Below are 19,555 nucleotides of genomic sequence, written 5' to 3'. Positions count from 1 at the left end.
TTACTCTGTCATATCCAGGGTAAGGTAAGGATCCTGCAAGGACCTGTGTGTGTGCGTGAGCGTGCGTGTGAATGCGTGTGTGTGATATGTGAATAGTCTAGCTACATGCCTAAATACATCATATGGCAACCTAGAAGGGAAAGCGTAGTAAATATAGAACCATTACAACAGATTATTGTCAAGAGAGGATGTGTGACTCATTGATGTGTGACTCAATTATTCCTTGACATACCATCATGATACTAAACTGTGACAATCGTGTGTCTCCACCATTGGGTAAAAGCTGGCGAGGCAATAATTGGCAAAGGCTGATTGGCCTCAAATCAATGGATATGAACTGAGCAGCTGTAATGCTCCTACTGGCCACTTGGGGGCAGCCTTGTCACAGCAATATGCTGGAGAGGCAGAGTGAGAGAGGGCCAGCAGGTGAGCTGAGGAGGCCTGACATGTCTTGGATGGAGCTCAGCAAGCTGTCTCCTCTCATAACATATCAACCCATGGCCCTACATAGCAAACCCCATATCACTCACCATCACCCCAGCCTCAACCTAGCCCCAGCCCAGTGTCAGTATCTGGGTAGGAGAGGCTAGTCTGACAATCTCAATCAGTCACCTTACACAAAGAGGAGAGGAGATGACCTGGGCATACTGTCACACCCAGGCAGTCTGTCATCATTATGTGTGGCTAGGGTTTTAGAGGGTGATTTGATGCTGACGCATAATCCCTATAGGGTAAAATGACACCATATTCTATATAAGCAGAAGGTCTGAAACATGACACTATTGCCTGGTTCAAGACACACCTTCACAAGAACAAGAGAAACTAATAATGATAACAACCACATGATGATGATCAACTGCTTTGCATGGTTTCTACATACTCACTCCTGCACCCCCACTCTAGCGTCCACCTGGGTGATGCACAACACGGCAGCCATTTTGCTCCATGAAAAGCCTCTTTTTATTCCTACTTCATTTCACAGGCAGATCCATTAGGCTTCCAATTTTCTTCACTTCTATAATTACCTCCCTATTATTGATTAACTTTCTATTTCATCAACTCGCTTAGTTAGTTAGGTCCACACTGAAAGCTCCTCGCATGGCCAGTACTTTGAGAGAGGGGGTTCGTTCAGCTTGGGTTAAAAGATAGCAGTGTGGGGGAGTGTGTGCCAGTAACAGTCAGATGTGTGTGTGTGTGTGTGTGTGTGTGGTGGCGAGCGGGGCTGTAGCAGTTGAGAGTGCATATTACAGGGTGATTAAGGAGGTGTCAGGAGGGGAGGAGCCGTGGGCTGGAACACCTCGTTCCTCTTCCTCAGTAATACCCATCCCACACAGCCTGCCTACTCACTCCTCCTCTCTCACTCCTCCTCATCTTCCTCATTAATACCCTGCCCAGCCTGCCTACTCACTCACTCCTCCTCTTCCTCATTAATGCCCTGCCCAGCCTGCCTATTCACTCCTCCTCATCTTCCTCATTAATACCCTGCCCAGCTTGCCTCCTCCTCCAGTCCATCTGAGTAGAGGGGGATGTGTATGAGGCGATGCCTCTGAACAGGCTGAAGGCTAGCTGTGAGTTGGACAGAGTAATGGAACCCAACACAGTCATGATGTTGAACACTGACTGTCCTGTCTTGTCTCCATTCATCTACATACCCTTGCAGCCTCCCTCCACAGTCTCGCCGTCTCTCTCTGTGACTGTGTGCTTATCAATGAAAACGCTAAAGAGTGACGAGAGAACTGTGATAGAAGGAGTGAAAGAGAGGGGGAGAGAGAAGAAAAAGAAAGGAGGGACGTCAGCATGTAAAGAAAGTCTGGAGTAAGGGAGGAGAGGCTGACAGCCAGGGAGGGGACGAGAGAGCGAGGCAGCCAATGCGCAGCTCTGCATCTTGAGAGAGAGCAAGTGAGCGAGGGGGAAGAGAGAGAGCGAGGGAGAGAGAGAGGCTCTGGCAGGCAGTTGCTCTCAGGCGGATAGACCCAGTGTGATGCTGCTGCTGGATGTGAGCTCCTGTCCTCCTCTGCCCGCTCTCTGGTTCTACCGCTGACTGACTGACTGACTAACCCTGGGTCTGAGGTTGTCAGGGCTGCTCTAGTTTCTTCCCTTGGCTGAGGAGAGAGCCACCGTGCTGGGGCTGTGTGTCTGGCTAACTGCCTGTCCGCCTGGTTCTCTGCTCCTGCCTGGCTGACTAACTGGTCCTGGTGCAGGCAGGCAGAGTGGGGTGATCTGAGAGGAGAAGAGGGCAGGGCAGGGGGGCGGTAGGGGCTGAGGACCGCGTTGCGAAATGAGCGTGCCGCTGCTGAAGATCGGGGCGGTGCTGAGCACCATGGCCATGGTGACCAACTGGATGTCCCAGACACTGCCCTCTCTGGTGGGACTCAACGGGACCACTGTCTCCCGAGGGGGCACCTCCGAGAGGATTGTCAGCGTGCGTACAGAAGACTGCTCTTTTCTCTTCCTTTCTATCTGTCTGTTGGGTGGATGAGTTGGAGACCGGGAGAGGTGTCTCAGAGCGGTAGTGTGGTTGAAGTGGGGAAGGGGGGTTGGGGGGGGTATCGGAGAGAGTCTGTCTCACGGGGGCGGCGCTAAGAGAAATGATGGAGGATGAAAGCGGTGCATGTGAGAGTGAGGCTGCTGGGAGTCAGACGAAGTGGGAATGATGTTCAGGGTCTTGTGTGAGTGATGCTCCGAGGGAACCGATCCAGAATGTTGTTGCTGTGTTGAGTGGTGGGAGAAGGCGAATCAGGGGGGAACTGCCCTGCTGGTAAATCAAATGTGTGCTGTGGGTGATCAGAACTGGGATACTGCTGCTGTGGTGAGGGATGATGTTGACTGATATGTCAGAGAGCTGGAGGGTGTAACTGATGATATGGCAACTCTGATGTGATGATGAAGATGATATGGGGGAGGGGGAGGGACTTGGGAGATTTGTGATCCAGCTCCTCCACACCCTTTTCCAGTTGGATGCGTATCTCATTCCCCCTGTCTCTCTTTCCCTCTTCCCGTGTCAAAATGTACCGACTTTGTAAAGGTGTATGCGTTCGGAATCCAAGCAGGGACTTGTAGACTGACAATGTTCATTTTGTTAACTCCTTGAAAGCTACAGTATGTTGGGTTTCATGTGAGGAGCGTGTTAAAAGAGGTAAAGGTTTGTGTTGCTTGTTGTGGATGTACACGTGTGTATACTGTGATGTATGAGTGGTGTGACTGTGCATATTGTGCTCCATATGGACGAGATGAAAGGTGTTGAGAAGTGTCAAGCAGAGGAATGCATCTGTCATGTTTAGGATCATTAGTAGTGAGTGATAGCCTTTGGTTCTTTCCTGGGTCTATTTTCATGGCATCTGCTCCCTTATTAAACGGCCAGCCCTGATGAAATGATAGGATATGCCCAGGGAGGGCTGTCAATCTGTGTGTGTCCAGCTCTGTCCGTGTGTATGTTTGTGTGTGTGTGTGCGCACACATACAAGTGTGTATTTATTGGTCAATTCTTCCTATGGTCTCAGGAGCTGGGGTACATCTGTCCAGAGCGTTGTGGCTCTATCTTCCCAATCTATTCTCTATCACAGAGCCCTATCCTCTATCAGTCCAGTCGTATCATTAAAGCCTGCTGCAACAACACCTACCACTTTATTGCACTGAGGCACCCAGCTGTAATAACTTGTCTCAATGGCCCATTGGAGGAAACTTTGTTTATGTTTTCATGGTTGTGGCTGAGCTCTATGAAGGTGTTGACTTTGTAGAGAGAGGTCTGGCAACACATTCCCAGAGATGTATTTATCTATTCTACAAACGCAGCTCATGCCAGGTATTTCTCTTCAAGTTCAAGATCAATATAGCTTGTGTCTGATCTGTGTGTTTTTCAGAGCTTTAGCTTTTGAAGAACTAGAAATGATGACATTCCCATAGTGTCCCTGAATGAGTAGTACGGGTGTGGTTCTACTTCCTGCCTGGGTGGGTGTGGTCTAAATGGACTTCCTCTTTAGTGTACATGGACTGCAGGACCTGGCTATGTTCCAATGTCCATACTAGTATACCACTTAGAATTCATGGCCAATATATTACATAATTTTAAGTAGACGGTATACATTTACATTTTAGTCATTTAGCAGACGCTCTTATCCAGAGCGACTTACAGTTAGTGAGTGCATACATTTTAGTAGTATGGATAGTAATGTGGCTATTGAAACAGAGCCATGGTCTAGAAGATCTGCTACAGGATGTGCTTTGAGATCAGTTCTGCTTCCATGGTTGATGTGGTGGATCTGGACTTGATGTTGTGGTAATGGAGTCACCATTTCACATTTTCTGGTTCAATAAAGAACCAATTAGTGTTTCTCATTTTTCAACACTCTCAAAGCAACATTGAAGGCTTCCATCGCCAACATTTTCATATTTTAAAGTCTTAATGACAACTTCTATGAGACATGGTAGATTGGGTGGAATCTAAGCTAGGGGGGAGGGGTTACTTTCCCTATCCACATTAAACACATTATAAAGCTCTCTAAGGTTCAACCATGCAGATGAGCTAGAGGTTAAACCTATGGAAGTCATGGGGGTTAAAGCATTAGAGGAATATTTGACTAACGTTGTTGTTAGGTTAATTTCAAACCCACTCGGCCTTTCTTGGGTCGTCTTGTGACATTGTGGCACCAGTGTGCCAATGGCCATGTATGGCTGCTCCTCACCCTAGTGTCCCCATGCATGCTCAGTGTCCCACATTCACACTGCTCTGAGCTACAATCACTCTGCTCCACTTGCCTTCTGTCCCTTTCCAACAACCAGCTGAGCTGAACTGATCCATGGGTGTGTGGCACTGCACTCAGCATCTAAAGAAGTTCACCATAGTGAGTTCTTCAAAAGGACTGAGCATCACAGTGCCTGAGTCCAAACATGGCTAGCCTGGGTAGTGCAAAACCATATCCGTGAATAATCCAATGAAACAAGACACAACCTTGACACCAGGCGGTATGGCAGTACTCTGTTACAGTATCAAACAAAGCAACAAGTGTGTGTGTGTGTGTTTCAGTGGGCAGTCTTACACACACTCCACACAGTGCTGTTGTCCCTTTGATTTCATGTATTAATAATAACCCAGCCAGGCATAAGGCTGAAGAAGGGAAATATCCCCGTCGATCAAAAGAGCCGGAGGAACAAACACTGGTACCACACAAAGACACAGAGGCCTGCCGCTCAGATTGGGGTCACTACGCTAGTCTGCCTGCATGGTGTCCCTGGCTGTAAACTTTTTCACGTCCCAAAGCCAATCTAAGAAAACTGACTCCATGATTGATTTATGACGGCAGATGAAAGGACCAACTCAGATTAAAGTCGCTCTGTGGTCTTTTATCCATATTCATACACAGTTATTTTATGTTTGACGGTAGAACCTCTTCTCTTGTTATTTGAAGCGCTTAGATCCTCTGTATGAATGAATATTTATATCTCTATGATGAATATGAGGTATGATATAGAATGGAGGTAGAAGATATAGTCCTCTGTAGCTCAATTGGTAGAGCATGGCGCTTGTAACGCCAGGGTAGTGGGTTCGATCCCCGGGACCACCCATACGTAAAAATGTATGCACACATGACTGTAAGTCGCTTTGGATAAAAGCGTCTGCTAAATGACATATTATTATTATTATTATATACATCAGCTAGATAGATCACTTGTGGAGATGCTCTACTGAACATATTCACCAATCATCCTGATTGCGAACACACACATATACACTGAATGTATAAAACATTAGGAACACCTTCCTAATATTGAGTTGCACCCCCTTTTGCCCTCAGAACAGCCTCAATTCGTCGGGGCATGGACTCTACAAGGTGTCGAAAGCGTTCAGGGATGCTGGCCGATGTTGACTCCAATGCGTCCCACAGTTGTGTCAAGTAGGGCGGCAGGTAGCTTAGTGGTTAAGAGCGTTGTGCCAGTAACCGAAAGGTCGCTGGTTCTAATCCCCGAGCCGACTAGGTGAAAAATCTGTCGGTGCCCTTGAGCAAGGCACTTAACCCTAATTGCTCCTGTAAGTCGCTCTGGATAAGAGCGTCTGCTAAATGACAAAAAATGTAAAATGTAAGTTGGCTGGATGTCCTTTGGCTAGCCATTTGATTAGATGTTCAGGAGTCTTATGGCTTGTGGGTAGAAGCTGTTTAGAAGCCTCTTAGACCTAGAATTGGCGCTCCGGTACCACTTGCCATGCGGTAGCAGAGAGAACAGTCTATGACTAGGGTGGCTGGAGTCTTTGACAATTTTTAGGGCCTTCCTCTGACACCGCCTGGTATGGCAGGAAGCTTGGCCCCAGTGATGTACTGGGCCGTACGCACTACCCTCTGTAGTGCCTTGCGGTCGGAGGCCGAGCAGTTGCCATACCAGGCAGTGATACAACCAGTCAGGATGCTCTCGATGGTGCAGCTGTAGGATCTGAGGACCCATGCCAAATCATTTCAGTCTCCTTAGGGGGAATAGGTTTTGTCGTGCCCTCTTCACGACTGTCTTGGTGGGCTTGGACCATGTTAGTTTGTTGGTGATGTGGACACCAAGGAACTTGAAGCTCTCAACCTGCTCCACTACAGCCCCGTCAATGAGAATGGGGGTGTGCTCGGTCCTCTTCTTTTTCCTGTAGTCCACAATCATCTCCTTTGTCTTGATCACATTGAGGGAGAGGTTGTTGTCCTGGCACCACATGGCCAGGTCTCTGACCTCCTCCCTAAAGGCTGTTTCGTCTTTGTCTGTGATCAGGCCTACCACTGTTGTGTCATCGGCAAACTTAATGATGGTGTTGTAGTCGTGCCTGGCCATGCAGTCATGAGTGAACAGGGAGTACAGGAGGGGACTGAGCACGCACCCCTGAGGGGCCCCCGTGTTGAGGATCAGCGTGGCGGATGTGTTGTTACCTACCCTTACCACTTAGGGACGGCCCGTCAGGAAATCCAGGATCCAGTTGCAGTGGGAGGTGTTTATTCCCAGGGTCCTTAGCTTAGTGATGAGCTTTGAGGGCACTATGGTGTTGAATGCTGAGCTGTAGTCAATGAATAGCATTCTCACATAGGTGTTCCTTTTGTCCAGGTGTGAAAGGGCAGTGTGGAGCGCAATAGAGATTGCATCATCTGTGGATCTGTTGGGGCGGTATGCAAATTGGAGTGGGTCTAGTGTTTTCTGGGATAATGGTGTTGATGTGAGCCATGACCAGTCTTTCAAAGCACTTCATGGCTACAGACGTGAGTGCTACGGGTCGGAAGTCATTTAGGCAGGTTACCTTAGTGTTCTTGGGCACATGGACTATGGTGGTCTGCTTGAAACATGTTGGTATTACAGACTCAGACAGGGAGAGGTGAAAATGTCAGTGAAGACACTTGCCAGTTGGTTGCGCATGCTCGGAGTACACGTCCTGGTAATCCATCTGGCCCTGCGGCCTTGTGAATGTTGACCTGTTTAAAGCGAGCATAGAAGTAATTTAGCTCGTCTGGTAGGGTCGGGTCACTGGGCAGCTCGCGGCTGTGCTTCCCTTTGTAGTCTGTAATATTTTGCAAGCCCTGCCACACCCGACGAGCGTCGGAGCCGGTGTAGTACGATTCGATCTTAGTCCTGTATTGACGCTTTGCCTGTTTGATGGTTCGTCGGAGGGCATAGCGGGATTTCTTATAAGTGTCCGGATTAGTGTTCCGCTCCTTGAAAGCAGCAGCTCTACCCTTTAGCTCAGTGCGGATGTTGCCTGTAATCCATGGCTTCTGGTTGGGGTATGTACGTACATTCACTGTGGGGATGACGTCATCGATGCACTTATTGATGAAACTAGTGACTGATGTGGTGGACTCCTCAATGCCATCAGAAGAATCCCTGAACATATTCCAGTCTGTGCTAGCAAAACAGTCCTGTAGCTTAGCATCTGCTTCATCTGACCACTTTTTTTATTGACCGAGTCAATAAAAACCTTTGACCGAGAAAAACCCAGCAGCGTTGCAGTTCTTGACACACTCAAACCGGTGCACCTGGCACCTACTACTATACCCCGTTCAAAGGTGCTTAAATATTTTTTTTCTTGCCCATTCCCCCTCTGAATGGCACACATACACAATATATGTCTCAATTGTCTCAAGGCTTAAAAATCCATCTTTAACCTCTTAAGAATCGCATATGCATATTCTTGATACCATTTGAAAGTAAACACTATTGCAGTTTAGGCGCAATTTAGATTTTGGCCACTAGATGGCAGCAGTGTGTGCAAAATGTCAGATTGATCCAGTGAAGCATTGCAATACTGGACTATTTTGTATCAAGTCTGCCCAAATGTGCCGAATTGGTAAATTGATACATTTTCAAGTACATAACTATAGAGAACATACAAAAATGATATGGTAATACAAAATGTACGTTTACACACAGCCCTCTGGTTCCATAGAGGGGGAGGGGCTTCCCACCATAATGGCTGCCCGTCCTGTCTGCTTTCTCTGACGTGTTGCAGTGCGGAATCAGAAGGTTGCTGACCTACTCCCAACATGTTCTCCAGACCCTGAAGGGCAGGTTACTGCCTATAGCTGTTAACAGTGTGGTCTATGTATCAAACTAAGCAGCTCATTCGCTAAACCCTACATATTGTATTGAATGTTGAGTGTGCAATTTGAAGAGACTAGTATGAAAATGTATGCACTAACTGTAAGTCGCTCTGGATAAGAGCGTCTGCTAAATGGTGGTCCTCTGTAGCTCAGCTGGTAGAGCACAGCGCTTGTAACGCCAAGGTAGTGGGTTCGATCCCCGGGACCACCCATACACAAAACATTTATGCACGCATGACTGTAAGTCGCTTTGGATAAAAGCGTCTGCTAAAAGGCATATTATTATTATTATTATTATTATTATTATTATTATTAAATGACTAAAATGTAAAATGTACACACTCCCAGGAATGTCATACATGATGGATCATTAGCTTATACACTAACTTTCACACATCTAGATGTCTGGGCGGGGTGGGTATGGAGCCAGAGACAGCAGGGGTTCAAACTGTAGAACCAGTTCCTACATTTGAATATAAAAAATGATTTTATCAAACAAAACTATGCTACATTTTATCTCTGGGACCCTTAAGATGACAAATCAGAGCAAGATTACTGAATGTAAGTACATTATTTACCTTCAGAGGTGAATGTATCAAACCAGTTGCCGTGATACGTTTTTTGTTGTTGTGCACTCTCCTCAAACAATAGCATGGCATTTCTTCACTGTAATAGCTACTGTAAATTGGACAGTGCAGTTAGATTAACAAGAATTTAAGCTTTCTGCCCATATATGTCTATGTCCTGGAAACTTTGCTGTTACTTACAACAGTCATGCTAATCACATTAGCTCACGTTATCTTAACCGTCCCGTATATGGGACACCGATCCCGTAGAGGTTAACCTGTTTCCTCCCCTTCATCTATACTGATTGAAGTGGATTTAACAGGTGACATCAATAAGGGATCATAGATTTTACCTGGTCAGTCTATGTCATGGAAAGATGATGTTCCTAATGTTTGTATACTGTACTAAAGCATTGTTTGTTTTCATTTATTCCCTTCCTGTCCTTACTTTACCAATGGTTGCAGGTGTTCATTTCAGGAGGAGATGGTTCACAAAGACAGGATGTATAGTTGGCTCGTGTTCCTCACCAGGACTCTGTATGGTTGTGCCAGGGCCTGGTGCCAGGCTGGTCAGGGTAAGAAAGAGCAGGACAAGTTACGCTCTGACACCACCGTATAGCCGACTCAAAACCACCTGCCTTAATAGCACTTCAGGCCCTTCCACTGAGAGGCAGATAAAGAAAAGAGGAGAAGCAGGCGACAGCAGCAAGAGTGAGAGAAGGGGAGGCCTATCGGAAACAAGAGGCACACAAGGATAGAGTGTAGAAGCAATAGGGACCTTTAAAGAGGGTCTGAGGGAGGGAGGAGGAGGAGGGAGAGAAGAGTGATGAGTTTATGAGTCATATTATTGACCAGTAGCCATGCTGTGCTGATTGTGGTAATCAGTTTTACTCTGGACTGCATGGGGAGACCAGGGGCCCTGCTGCTGCTGTGTTGCTGTGATTGTGTGATTCTTCATTGAGTTATATTTAAGACCAGCAGCTGGTCGGTGTGCATTCAGGGGTTGTGGGACTACTGCTCATTTGAGGTGTGTGTGTGTGTGTGTGTGTGTGTGTGTTAACTCATCATGGCAGGCCGGTAATGAGGGAGAAGTTCAGGTGATCTTTTGGCCATGACATACGTATGCAGATCAGAGTGGAGTGGAGCTGGAGTGTTTGTAACCCAGCAGAGAGAGAGAGATGTTTCCTGCCTGGCTGTGGGCATCGCTGGGCAGGCAGCAGCTAAAGACGGAAACACCTAGCAGGCTACATCATGTTGCAGAGAGACAGACTCAGTGCTCACTTTCCCTCAAATAGAATCCTACTGTACTCCAGGCTTGTTGTCAGACCCCATCATTCTCTTCCCCTCTCCTTCATCTTCACCATGGAGACCCCTATTCTCTCTTCCCCTCTCCTTCATCTTCACCATGGAGACCCCTATTCTCTCTTTCATCTGTCCTTCATCTCCCTCTCTCGCTCTCTCTCTTCTTCCTCTCTCCGACCCCTTTTTATCCCCTCTTGCCCTCTTCTCTCAGACCCAATCTCTCTCTTCCCCCCCCTCTCTCTCTCTGCTTATGAAAGTTGTAATAGACTTCCCGTCACGCTCGTAAAGTGGGGATCTGTAGATTTATAATGTAATTTACCCCGTCTTTACAGCGCTTAGCTCTGCTCCGCTTCAGGGTCGGCCTAATGAAAGGAAGTCAATCCTGCAGGCTCGAGCCCGCAGCGTAGCCCAGCTGCTAACACCTAATTGGTTAATCCCCACTGTAGTTAGTTCATTGGGGCTCAACTGGTAATGAGGGCTGGCTGTGAGCTGATGGGTGAGTCGATGGATAGCTGTTGAGATAAAGTAGAGGTTTGAGAAGGTAGAGACGCCAGTGGCAGGGAGGTGGTACTGCAGGATACTGGGTCACCCTGATGGAGACACTGACATCACCCACAGGTCTGTTGAGCTCTCAATTGATCAGTCTTTATGGTCATTGGTCAGTCTGATCACAGATTGATCATTGGTTACTTATTTGGCCATTGATTACCTACAGTTGAAGTCGGAAGTTTACATAAACTTAGGTTGGAGTCATTAACTTGTTTTTCAACCACTCCACAAATTTCTTGTTAACAAACTATAGTTTTGGCAAGTCGGTTAGGACATCTACTTTGTGCATGACACAAGTCATTTTTCCAACAATTGTTTACAGACAGATTATTTCACTTATAATTCACTGTATCACAATTCCATTGGGTCAGAAGTTCACATACACTAAGTTGACTTCTCTCCTCATCTCATCTCACTTCTTCTCACTTCTCCTCATCTCACCTCTCCTCATCTATTCCCTCTTCATCTTATCTCTTCATCTCATCTCATCTCTTCTCTCCTCATCTCACCTCTCCTCATCTCTTCTCTCCTCATCTCACCTCTCCTCATCTCTTCTCATCTCTCCTCTCCTCATCTCTCCTCTCCTCATCTCACCTCACCTCTCCTCATCTCTCCTCTCCCTTTCTCTCCTCATCTCTTTTCATCTAAACTCTCCTCATCTCACCTCTTCTCTCATCTCTCCTCTCATCATCTCTCCTCTCCTCATCTCATCTCATCTCACCTCTTCTCTCCTCATCTCACCTCATCTCACCTCTCCTCATCTCATCTCAAGTCTCCTCATCTCATCTCACCTCTCCTCTTCTGATCTCTCCTCTCCTCACCCTCTTCTGATCTCTCCTCTCCTCACCTCTCCTCTCCTCATCTCCACACCTCTCCTCTCCTCATCTCTCCTCATCTCACCTCATCTCTCCTCTCCTCATTTATTCTCATCTCTCCTCTCCTAATTTCTTCTCTCCTCTCCTCATCTCACCTCACCTCTCCTCATCTCATCTCTTCTCTCCTCATCTCACCTCTCATCTTCTCTCCTCATCTCTCCTCTCATCATCTCTCCTCTCCTCATCTCTTCTCTCTTCATCTCTTCTCTTCATCTCTCCTCATCACACCTCTTCTCTCCTCATCTCTTCTCTCCTCATCTCACCTCTCATCTCATCTCACCTCTCCTCATCTCACCTCTCCTCTTCTGATCTCTCCTCATCTCACCCTCTCCTCATCTCTCCTCTCCTCATCTCCACACCTCTCCTCTCCCTTTCTCTCCTCATCTCATTTCATCTCAACTCTCCTCATCTCACCTCTTCTCTCATCTCTTCTCTCCTCATCTCACCTCTTCTCTCATCTCTTCTCTCCTCATCTCACCTCTCATCTCTACTCTTCTCTCCTCATCTCACCTCTCCTCATCTCACCTCTCCTCTCCTCATCTCTCCTCTCCTCATCTCTTCTCTCTTCATCTCTCCTCATCACTCCTCTCCTCATCTCACCTCTTCTCTCCTCATCTCACCTCTCATCTCATCTCACCTCACCTCACCTCTCATCTCACCTCTCCTCATCTCATCTCACCTCTCCTCATCTCATCTCACCTCTCCTCATCTCTCCTCATCTCACCCTCTTCTGATCTCTCCTCTCCTCATCTCCTCACCTCTCCTCATCTCTCCTCTCCTCATCTCTCCTCTCCTCATCTCTTCTCTCCTCACCTCTCCTCATCTCTCCTATCCTCTACTCTTCTCTCTTCATCTCTTCTCTCTTCATCTCTTCCTCTCCTCATCTCCTCACCTCTCCTCTCCTCATCTCTCCTCTCCTCATCTCTCCTCTCCTCATCTCTCCTCTCCTCATCTCACCTCTCCTCATCTCACCTCTCCTCATCTCATCTCACTTCTCCTCATCTCATCTCACCTCTCCTCATCTCACCCTCTTCTGATCTCTCCTCTCCTCATCTCACCTCTTCCCATCTCTCCTCATCTCTCCTCTCCTCATCTCCTCACCTCTCCTCTTCTCTCATCTCTCCTCATCTCACCTCTTCTGATCTCTCCTCTCCTCATCTCTCCTCTCCTCATCTCCTCACCTCTCCTCATCTCTCCTCTCCTCATCTCACCTCTCCTCATCTCACCTCATCTCACCTCTCCTCATCTCATCTCACCTCTCCTCATCTCATCTCACCTCTCCTCATCTCACCCTCTTCTGATCTCTCCTCTCCTCATCTCTCCTCTCCTCATCTCACCTCTTCTCATCTCTCCTCATCTCTCCTCTCCTCATCTCATCTCTCCTCACCTCTCCTCTCCTCATCTCCTCATCTCACCTCTCCTCATTTCTTCTCTTCTCGCATCTCTTCTCTCCTCTCCTCATCTCTCCTCTCCTCACCTCTCCTCATCTCACCTCACCTCTCCTCATCTCTCCTCTCCTCTCCTCTCCTCATCTCACCTCACCTCTCCTCATCTCTTCTCTCTTCATCTCTTCTCTTCTCTCATCTCTTCTCTCCTCATCTCTTCTCTCCTCATCTCACCTCTCTTCTCTTCTCACCTCTCCTCATCTCTCCTCTCTTCATCTCTTCTCTCTTCATCTCTTCTCTCTTCATCTCTTCTCTCTTCATCTCTTCTCTCTCCATCTCTCCTCTCCTCATCTCTCCTCTCCTCATCTCTCCATCTCTCCTCTCCTCATCTCTCCATCTCATCTCTCCTCTACTCTCCTCATCTCTCCTCTCCCTTTCTCTTTTCATCTCATCTCACCTCTTCTCTTCTCTCATCATCTCTCCTCATCTCTCCTCTCCCTATCTCTTCTCTCCTCATCTCTTCTCTCCTCTCATCTCACCTCATCTCTTCTCTCCTCATCTCACCTCAGCTCTCCTCATCTCTGCTCTCCCTTTCTCTCCTCATCTCATCTCACCTCTCCTCATCTCTTCTCTCATCATCTCACCTCTTCTCTCATCTCTTCTCTCCTCATCTCACCTCTCTTCTCTTCTCGTCTCTTCTCTCCTCATCTCTTCTCTCTTCATCTCATCTCTCCATCTCATCTCTCCATCTCACCTCTCCTCTCCTCATCTCATCTCACCTCTCCTCATCTCATCTCACCTCTCCTCATCTCATCTCACCCTCTCCTCATCTCACCCTCTCCTCATCTCTCCTCTCCTCATCTCACCTCTACTCTCCTCATCTCTCCTCTACTCTCCTCATCTCTCCTCTCCTCTCCCTTTCTCTTTTCATCTCACCTCTTCTCACCTCATCTCATCTCTCCTCTCCTCTCCTCTCCTCTCCTCTCCTCTCCTCTCCTCTCCTCTCCTCTCCTCTCCTCTCCTCTCCTCTCCTCTCCTCTCCTCTCCTCATCTCTTCTCTCCTCATCTCTTCTCTCCTCATCTCACCTCATCTCTTCTCTCCTCATCTCACCTCAGCTCTCCTCATCTCTGCTCTCCCTTTCTCTCCTCATCTCTCCTCATCTCTGCTCATCTCTTCTCGCCTCATTTCTCCTCATCACTACTCTCCTAATCTAATCTCTCCTCATCTCTCATCTCTTCTCTCCTCATCTCACCTCTCCTCACTGCTCCTCATCTCTCCTCTCCACATCTCTCCACTCCTCTTCCCCACCTCCAGCAGGCATGGTACTGAATGTGTCACTCACTCTTCTGACTGTGCAGAGATAGAGACAGAGACAAGACACAGGCTCAGCAGCTAGAGGAAATTGCTTCCCTCTCACTGAAATTAGACCTAGATTTTCTCTGTCAGCCAGTCTTTAACGGCATCTCCCTCTCTACCTCCTTCACTCTCTCCTTCACTCTAAGTATCTCTCTCTATGTCAGTCTAGCATGGCAGGATGGCTGGTGGGGAGAGAATGGTGTGCTGTGGGGGTGTGGCAGACCCTGGTTCAAATAGTATTGGTTTCCTTTCAAGTACTTAGAGTATTTGATTGAGCCTGTCTGGAGTGCCAGATGTGTGGGATTTGCACTTTTGGGCCTTCTCCATTGGTTCCATTATGCCAGACGATCTTAATCAAGCACTGTTTGAGCATTCAAAAGAAAACAAATACTATTTGAACCCAGGTCTGGTGGAGGTGCCCGGGGAAAGAGGCGAGATCCTAGTGATGATTAATGTGGAGGGGGCAGGTCAGACGTCTTAAGAGCAATGTAATTTTCATTTTAGTGACTAAACCCCATTGATTTGTAATCCCCCATCCCCCATTCTTTTTATTACCGCTGTCATCTCCTTAATGGGCTTTAGCATGGCAGCGTTGACTGTGACATCCCCAAATCTGCTGCTGTACATATTCTATTTAATCTGCAGCTCCTAATGGAGCCATTTCTGGGGTACCAGCAGCACCTCTCTCCTCTCCTCAAACACCCGTCTGGATCTGTCTGTGACTGTGGGAGAATAGGATTATAGTCAGGACTTGCTTTGCTGCCTCTATAAACATTGTTGAATGTTCAGTAGATTCATAGCTCTTTTATCATAAAGCCTAAGTTAACATACATATTGTACTATATACACAGTTCTCCATTCAACTCCCTGTCTGTCTGTCTCAGTCAGTCAGATACTATTCAAGCTTGGCATTTGAAGCTTATTGCTGTTCCCTTGATGCTCCGGAGATTGCTGTTAAAATGCTAATGAGAGGCTGGGAGCCTGCATGCATGGTGTGAATGTGTACTGTGTGTACAGATGCTAGATGATCCATTGTAAATTAGCCCGTTCTCGTCCCAGGAGAGGGAATTTAATAACAATCATATTTACTTAAGTAAGTGGGTGTTGTGTAACAATATGTCAGCTCACTCGGATCAGACTCCTACTCACCACTACTGCTGCTTATGGGGGCTGATGTTTACATGGATATGTGTGTGTGTGTGTGTGTGTACACAAATATATATATATATATATATATATATATATATATATATATATATATATCTGCGGCTCAGAAGCTGCGAGACAAATTACCCCCAGTTTCCTCCTTCTCCCCTCTGCTCCCCCTACAGCCACCTGCTCCCTCCTCTGCCATTACGGGGAGATGAGGGAAATTACTTACAGAAGTAATTCGTGGGTGGTAATGAAATTGGGTCTGATTTTAATAAGCTCTTCATTTAAAAGTCAGTGTTATGAAACATTAATGAACAGGAGATGTCTCTCTCTGCACAAACCTTCTCGGCACCAGTGAATTGCCTGGAGAACACAGTCACCATATGTGTGAAGATAAGAAGATATGAGGGCAATGGTGGAGCATGTATTGTACATGTGTTGCTGCACCAGATGTTTTGCATATTACTTTTCATGATCATTAGGCTGATTTATATACAGCTCAAGCATGTATGGTAGGCTGCATCATGTGCTGTGTGTAATATTGCTGCTCCTAATGTTTTGCATATTACTGTCATGCTTGTTAGTATTGGCCTACTTTTAAAACATTTTTAGTGAGGGAAACATTGCTTTGTAGTGTTAATGACTAGTGAATGTATGCATTGGCTCAGAATGGGATTGCTAGATGCCCAGTTTTTCTAGTGTTAATAGTCGGAGTAAAGCAACACACGATTTTGTAAGACTGTGGGTCAAAATTCTGTAAAGATCCTACAAAAAAAGGAACATATGCAATTCAGGTAAAATAACAATCTCCCAGGACAAATTAGCTAGCAACAGCAAGATAGCTAAATGTCCATTCATGTTTCATGTGTGTTTGACATGCCCCCAAATGAATGTAGTTGTTTCACTGTTGGTTTTGATATTTTAACCTGTGTGTGATGATCGCGTCTGGGGTGGATGGAGAAAATCAACATGCTCATGATGGAGGACGCACTCTAGTAGCCGGTGTAGTCAGCATATACCCTATATATACAAATGTATATGGACACCCCTTGAAATTAGTGGATTCGGCTATTTCAGCCACACCCGTTGCTGACAGGTGTATGAAATCGAGCACACGGCCATGCAATCTCCTTAAACAAACATTGACAGTATAATAGAATGGCCTTACTGAAGAGCTCAGTAACTTTCAACGTGGCACCTTCATAGGATGCCACCTTTCCAACAAGTCAGTTCGTCAACTGTAAGTACTGTTATTGTGAAGTGGAAACGTCTAGGAGCAACAACGGCTCAGTTGCGAAGTGGTAGGCCACACAAGCTCACATAATGGGACCTCCTAGTGCTGAAGCATGTAAAAATCATCTGTCTTCGGTTTCAACACTCACAACCAACTTCCAATCTGCCTCTGGAAGCAACGTCAGCACAATAAATGTTTGTCGGGAGATTCATGAAATGGGTTTCCATGGCCGAGCAGCCGCACACAGGCCTAAGATCACCATGCACAATGCCATGCGTCGGCTGGAGTGGTGTAAAGCTCGCCGCCATTGGACTCTGGAGCAGTGGAAACGCGTTCTCTGTAGTGATGAATCACGCTTCACCATCTGGCAGTCCGAAGAACAAATCTGGGTTTGGCAAATGCCAGGAGAAGCTACCTGCCCCAATGCATAGTGCCAACTGTAAAGTTTGGTGGAGGAGGAATAATGGTCTGGGGCTGTTTTTCATGGTTCGGCCTAGGCCCCTTTAGTTCCAGTGAAGGGAAATCTAAATTCTACAGCATACAATGACATTCTAGATGATTCTGTGCTTCCAACTTTGTGGCAACTATTTGGGGAAGGCTCTTTATTGTTTCAGCAAGACAATGCCCCTGTGCACAAAGTGAGCTCCATACAGAAATGGTTTGTCGAGATCAGTGTGGAAGAACTTGACTGGCCTGCACAGAGCCCTGACCTCAACAAACACATTTGGGATGAATGGGAACGCCGACTGCGAGCCAGGCCTAATCGCCCAACATCCGTGCCAGACCTCACTAATGCTCTTGTGGCTGAATGGAAGCAAGTCCCTGCAGCAATGTTCCAACATCTAGTGGGAAGCCTTCCCAGAGGAGTGGAGGCTGTTACAGCAGCAAAGGGGGGACCAACTCCATATTTAATGTCCATGATTTTGGAATGAGACGTTCGACAAGCAGTTGTTCACATACTTTTGGTGGGCTTTTCTTTCATTCTCTTGACTGTTATCACACTAAACAGGCAGCTGGTTTGAAGATGAAACAGGATCATGTATGAAGAAGAGAGACAGATTAATGTTGGAGTCTGAGATTGAGGAGTCAGTGAAGACCTGCCACGTCCTGTAATGCCCCAGAACCTTCTCTTCTCCTTTCTGTGTCTCAGACTGATCAGGCACACACATACTCCACCTTAAATGAGAATTCATGAGACTGAGGCAGCTGACAGAGAGAAGGGAAGGGAAGTGAGATTAGCCTCAGACTAGAGAATAGAGCGTTTGAGTTGCTGGTAACTCTGAGCAACTTGATGATGTAAAGGTGGAATAATAAAGGTCACAGACTGACAGGAATATTACTCACAGTAACCAGCTAGATGTGCCACTGTGACATCAAAATATTACTGCCTACTTGAATAACATGGACCCCCAAAGCACCTTGAAAAATGAATGTGTAACAATACTTATCAAAAGGCATGTTGCTTGATGCTGTTTGCCATCATGTTTCTGTCGTCATTTAGAGTTAATGTGCTGTATCTTGTGTAATGTTTACCACGTGCATTAGTGGTGAGTGGTGAGTGGTGAGTGTGAGAGAGTGAGAGAGTGAGAGTGTGTGAGAATTAATTAATTGGCTGCTACTTTATACTCCAAACACATAGTCCTCCTGTCTGTCCCCCAAGACATTCTAATCTGATTGTCTTTCTCTCCACTTTTGAGGGGCTTGTGTATTTAATTGCATTGCTCTTCACTCTCTCATTACAATTTACTTTGTATTCTGTGTTGGGGTTTGTGTCCATATGCGTGTGTGTGTTGTACTAAAGCCATGTTTGCGTGTACGTGTCTCTTACAGGTGTGTGTGTTTCTGTACAGTATGTCAATGCTTGTGTGTGTGCACGACTCCTGATTTGGATTATTAAGAGAGACATCCATCCTTTCAGCCCCTCCCATGGTGCTCTGGTAAAGAGCAGCGCTATCGATCCCAAACAGCTCCATTTCCTCTCTGTGTCCAAACGTATTAGATGCTCTCCTCTCTCACAGCCCTTTGATCCCTCCTTCTCTTTCTCTACTTTGTATTACCCACTCTCTCTTTCTCCCTTCTTTTGTTTTCTCTCTACATCCTCTCCTGTCTTTCTCCTTCTTACCTTTCTTTACGCCATCTCTCTATTCCATTCTCCTTCCCTACCCCTCCCTCTCTCCCTGACTCCATCTTTCTTTGTCTCTTTCATCCGACCAGCTCTCTCCCCCTCTCTCTCCCCCTCTATCTTTCCCTCTCTCTTTCCCTCTCTTTCTATCACTAACTCATCCCTCGCTCTCTGTGTCTCCATGCAGGCTCTCTATCCTAGCCCAGAGGAGGGCTGGCAGATCTACAGTTCAGCTCAGGACGCAGATGGGAAGTGTATCTGTACAGTGGTGGCCCCGGCCCAGAACATGTGTAACCGAGACCCACGCAGCAAACAGCTCCGCCAGCTCATGGAGAAGGTAACAGCCGTCAATAACACACACTCAGACATTTTGTTACCCACGTCTGGTACAATCACACACACACACACACACACACACACACACACACACACACACACGACACAGACCAATCCCTTCT

General features: G+C 46.8%; 1 protein-coding gene across 1 annotated transcript in view; it reads left to right on the top strand.

Moving 5' to 3' along the window:
- Window positions 1–2,278: 2,278 nt before the first annotated feature.
- Window positions 2,279–19,555, top strand: part of olfm2a (olfactomedin 2a) — a gene marked incomplete at its 5' end in the record, with an annotated part of 31,654 nt that continues 14,377 nt past the window's right edge. The window contains 2 exons of the mRNA XM_084192273.1: window positions 2,279–2,416; window positions 19,285–19,434. Of these exons, the coding sequence (XP_084048399.1) occupies window positions 2,279–2,416; window positions 19,285–19,434 (288 nt within the window). The remainder of the gene's footprint in view (window positions 2,417–19,284; window positions 19,435–19,555) is intronic.

The sequence above is a fragment of the Coregonus lavaretus genome (genome assembly GCF_964263955.1).
Source record: "Coregonus lavaretus genome assembly, contig: HAP1_SCAFFOLD_1951, whole genome shotgun sequence".
Lineage (NCBI taxonomy): Eukaryota > Metazoa > Chordata > Actinopteri > Salmoniformes > Salmonidae > Coregonus > Coregonus lavaretus.
The sequence above is the reverse complement of the archived record's forward strand: the minus strand, read 5'-3'. Positions and strand labels throughout refer to the sequence as shown.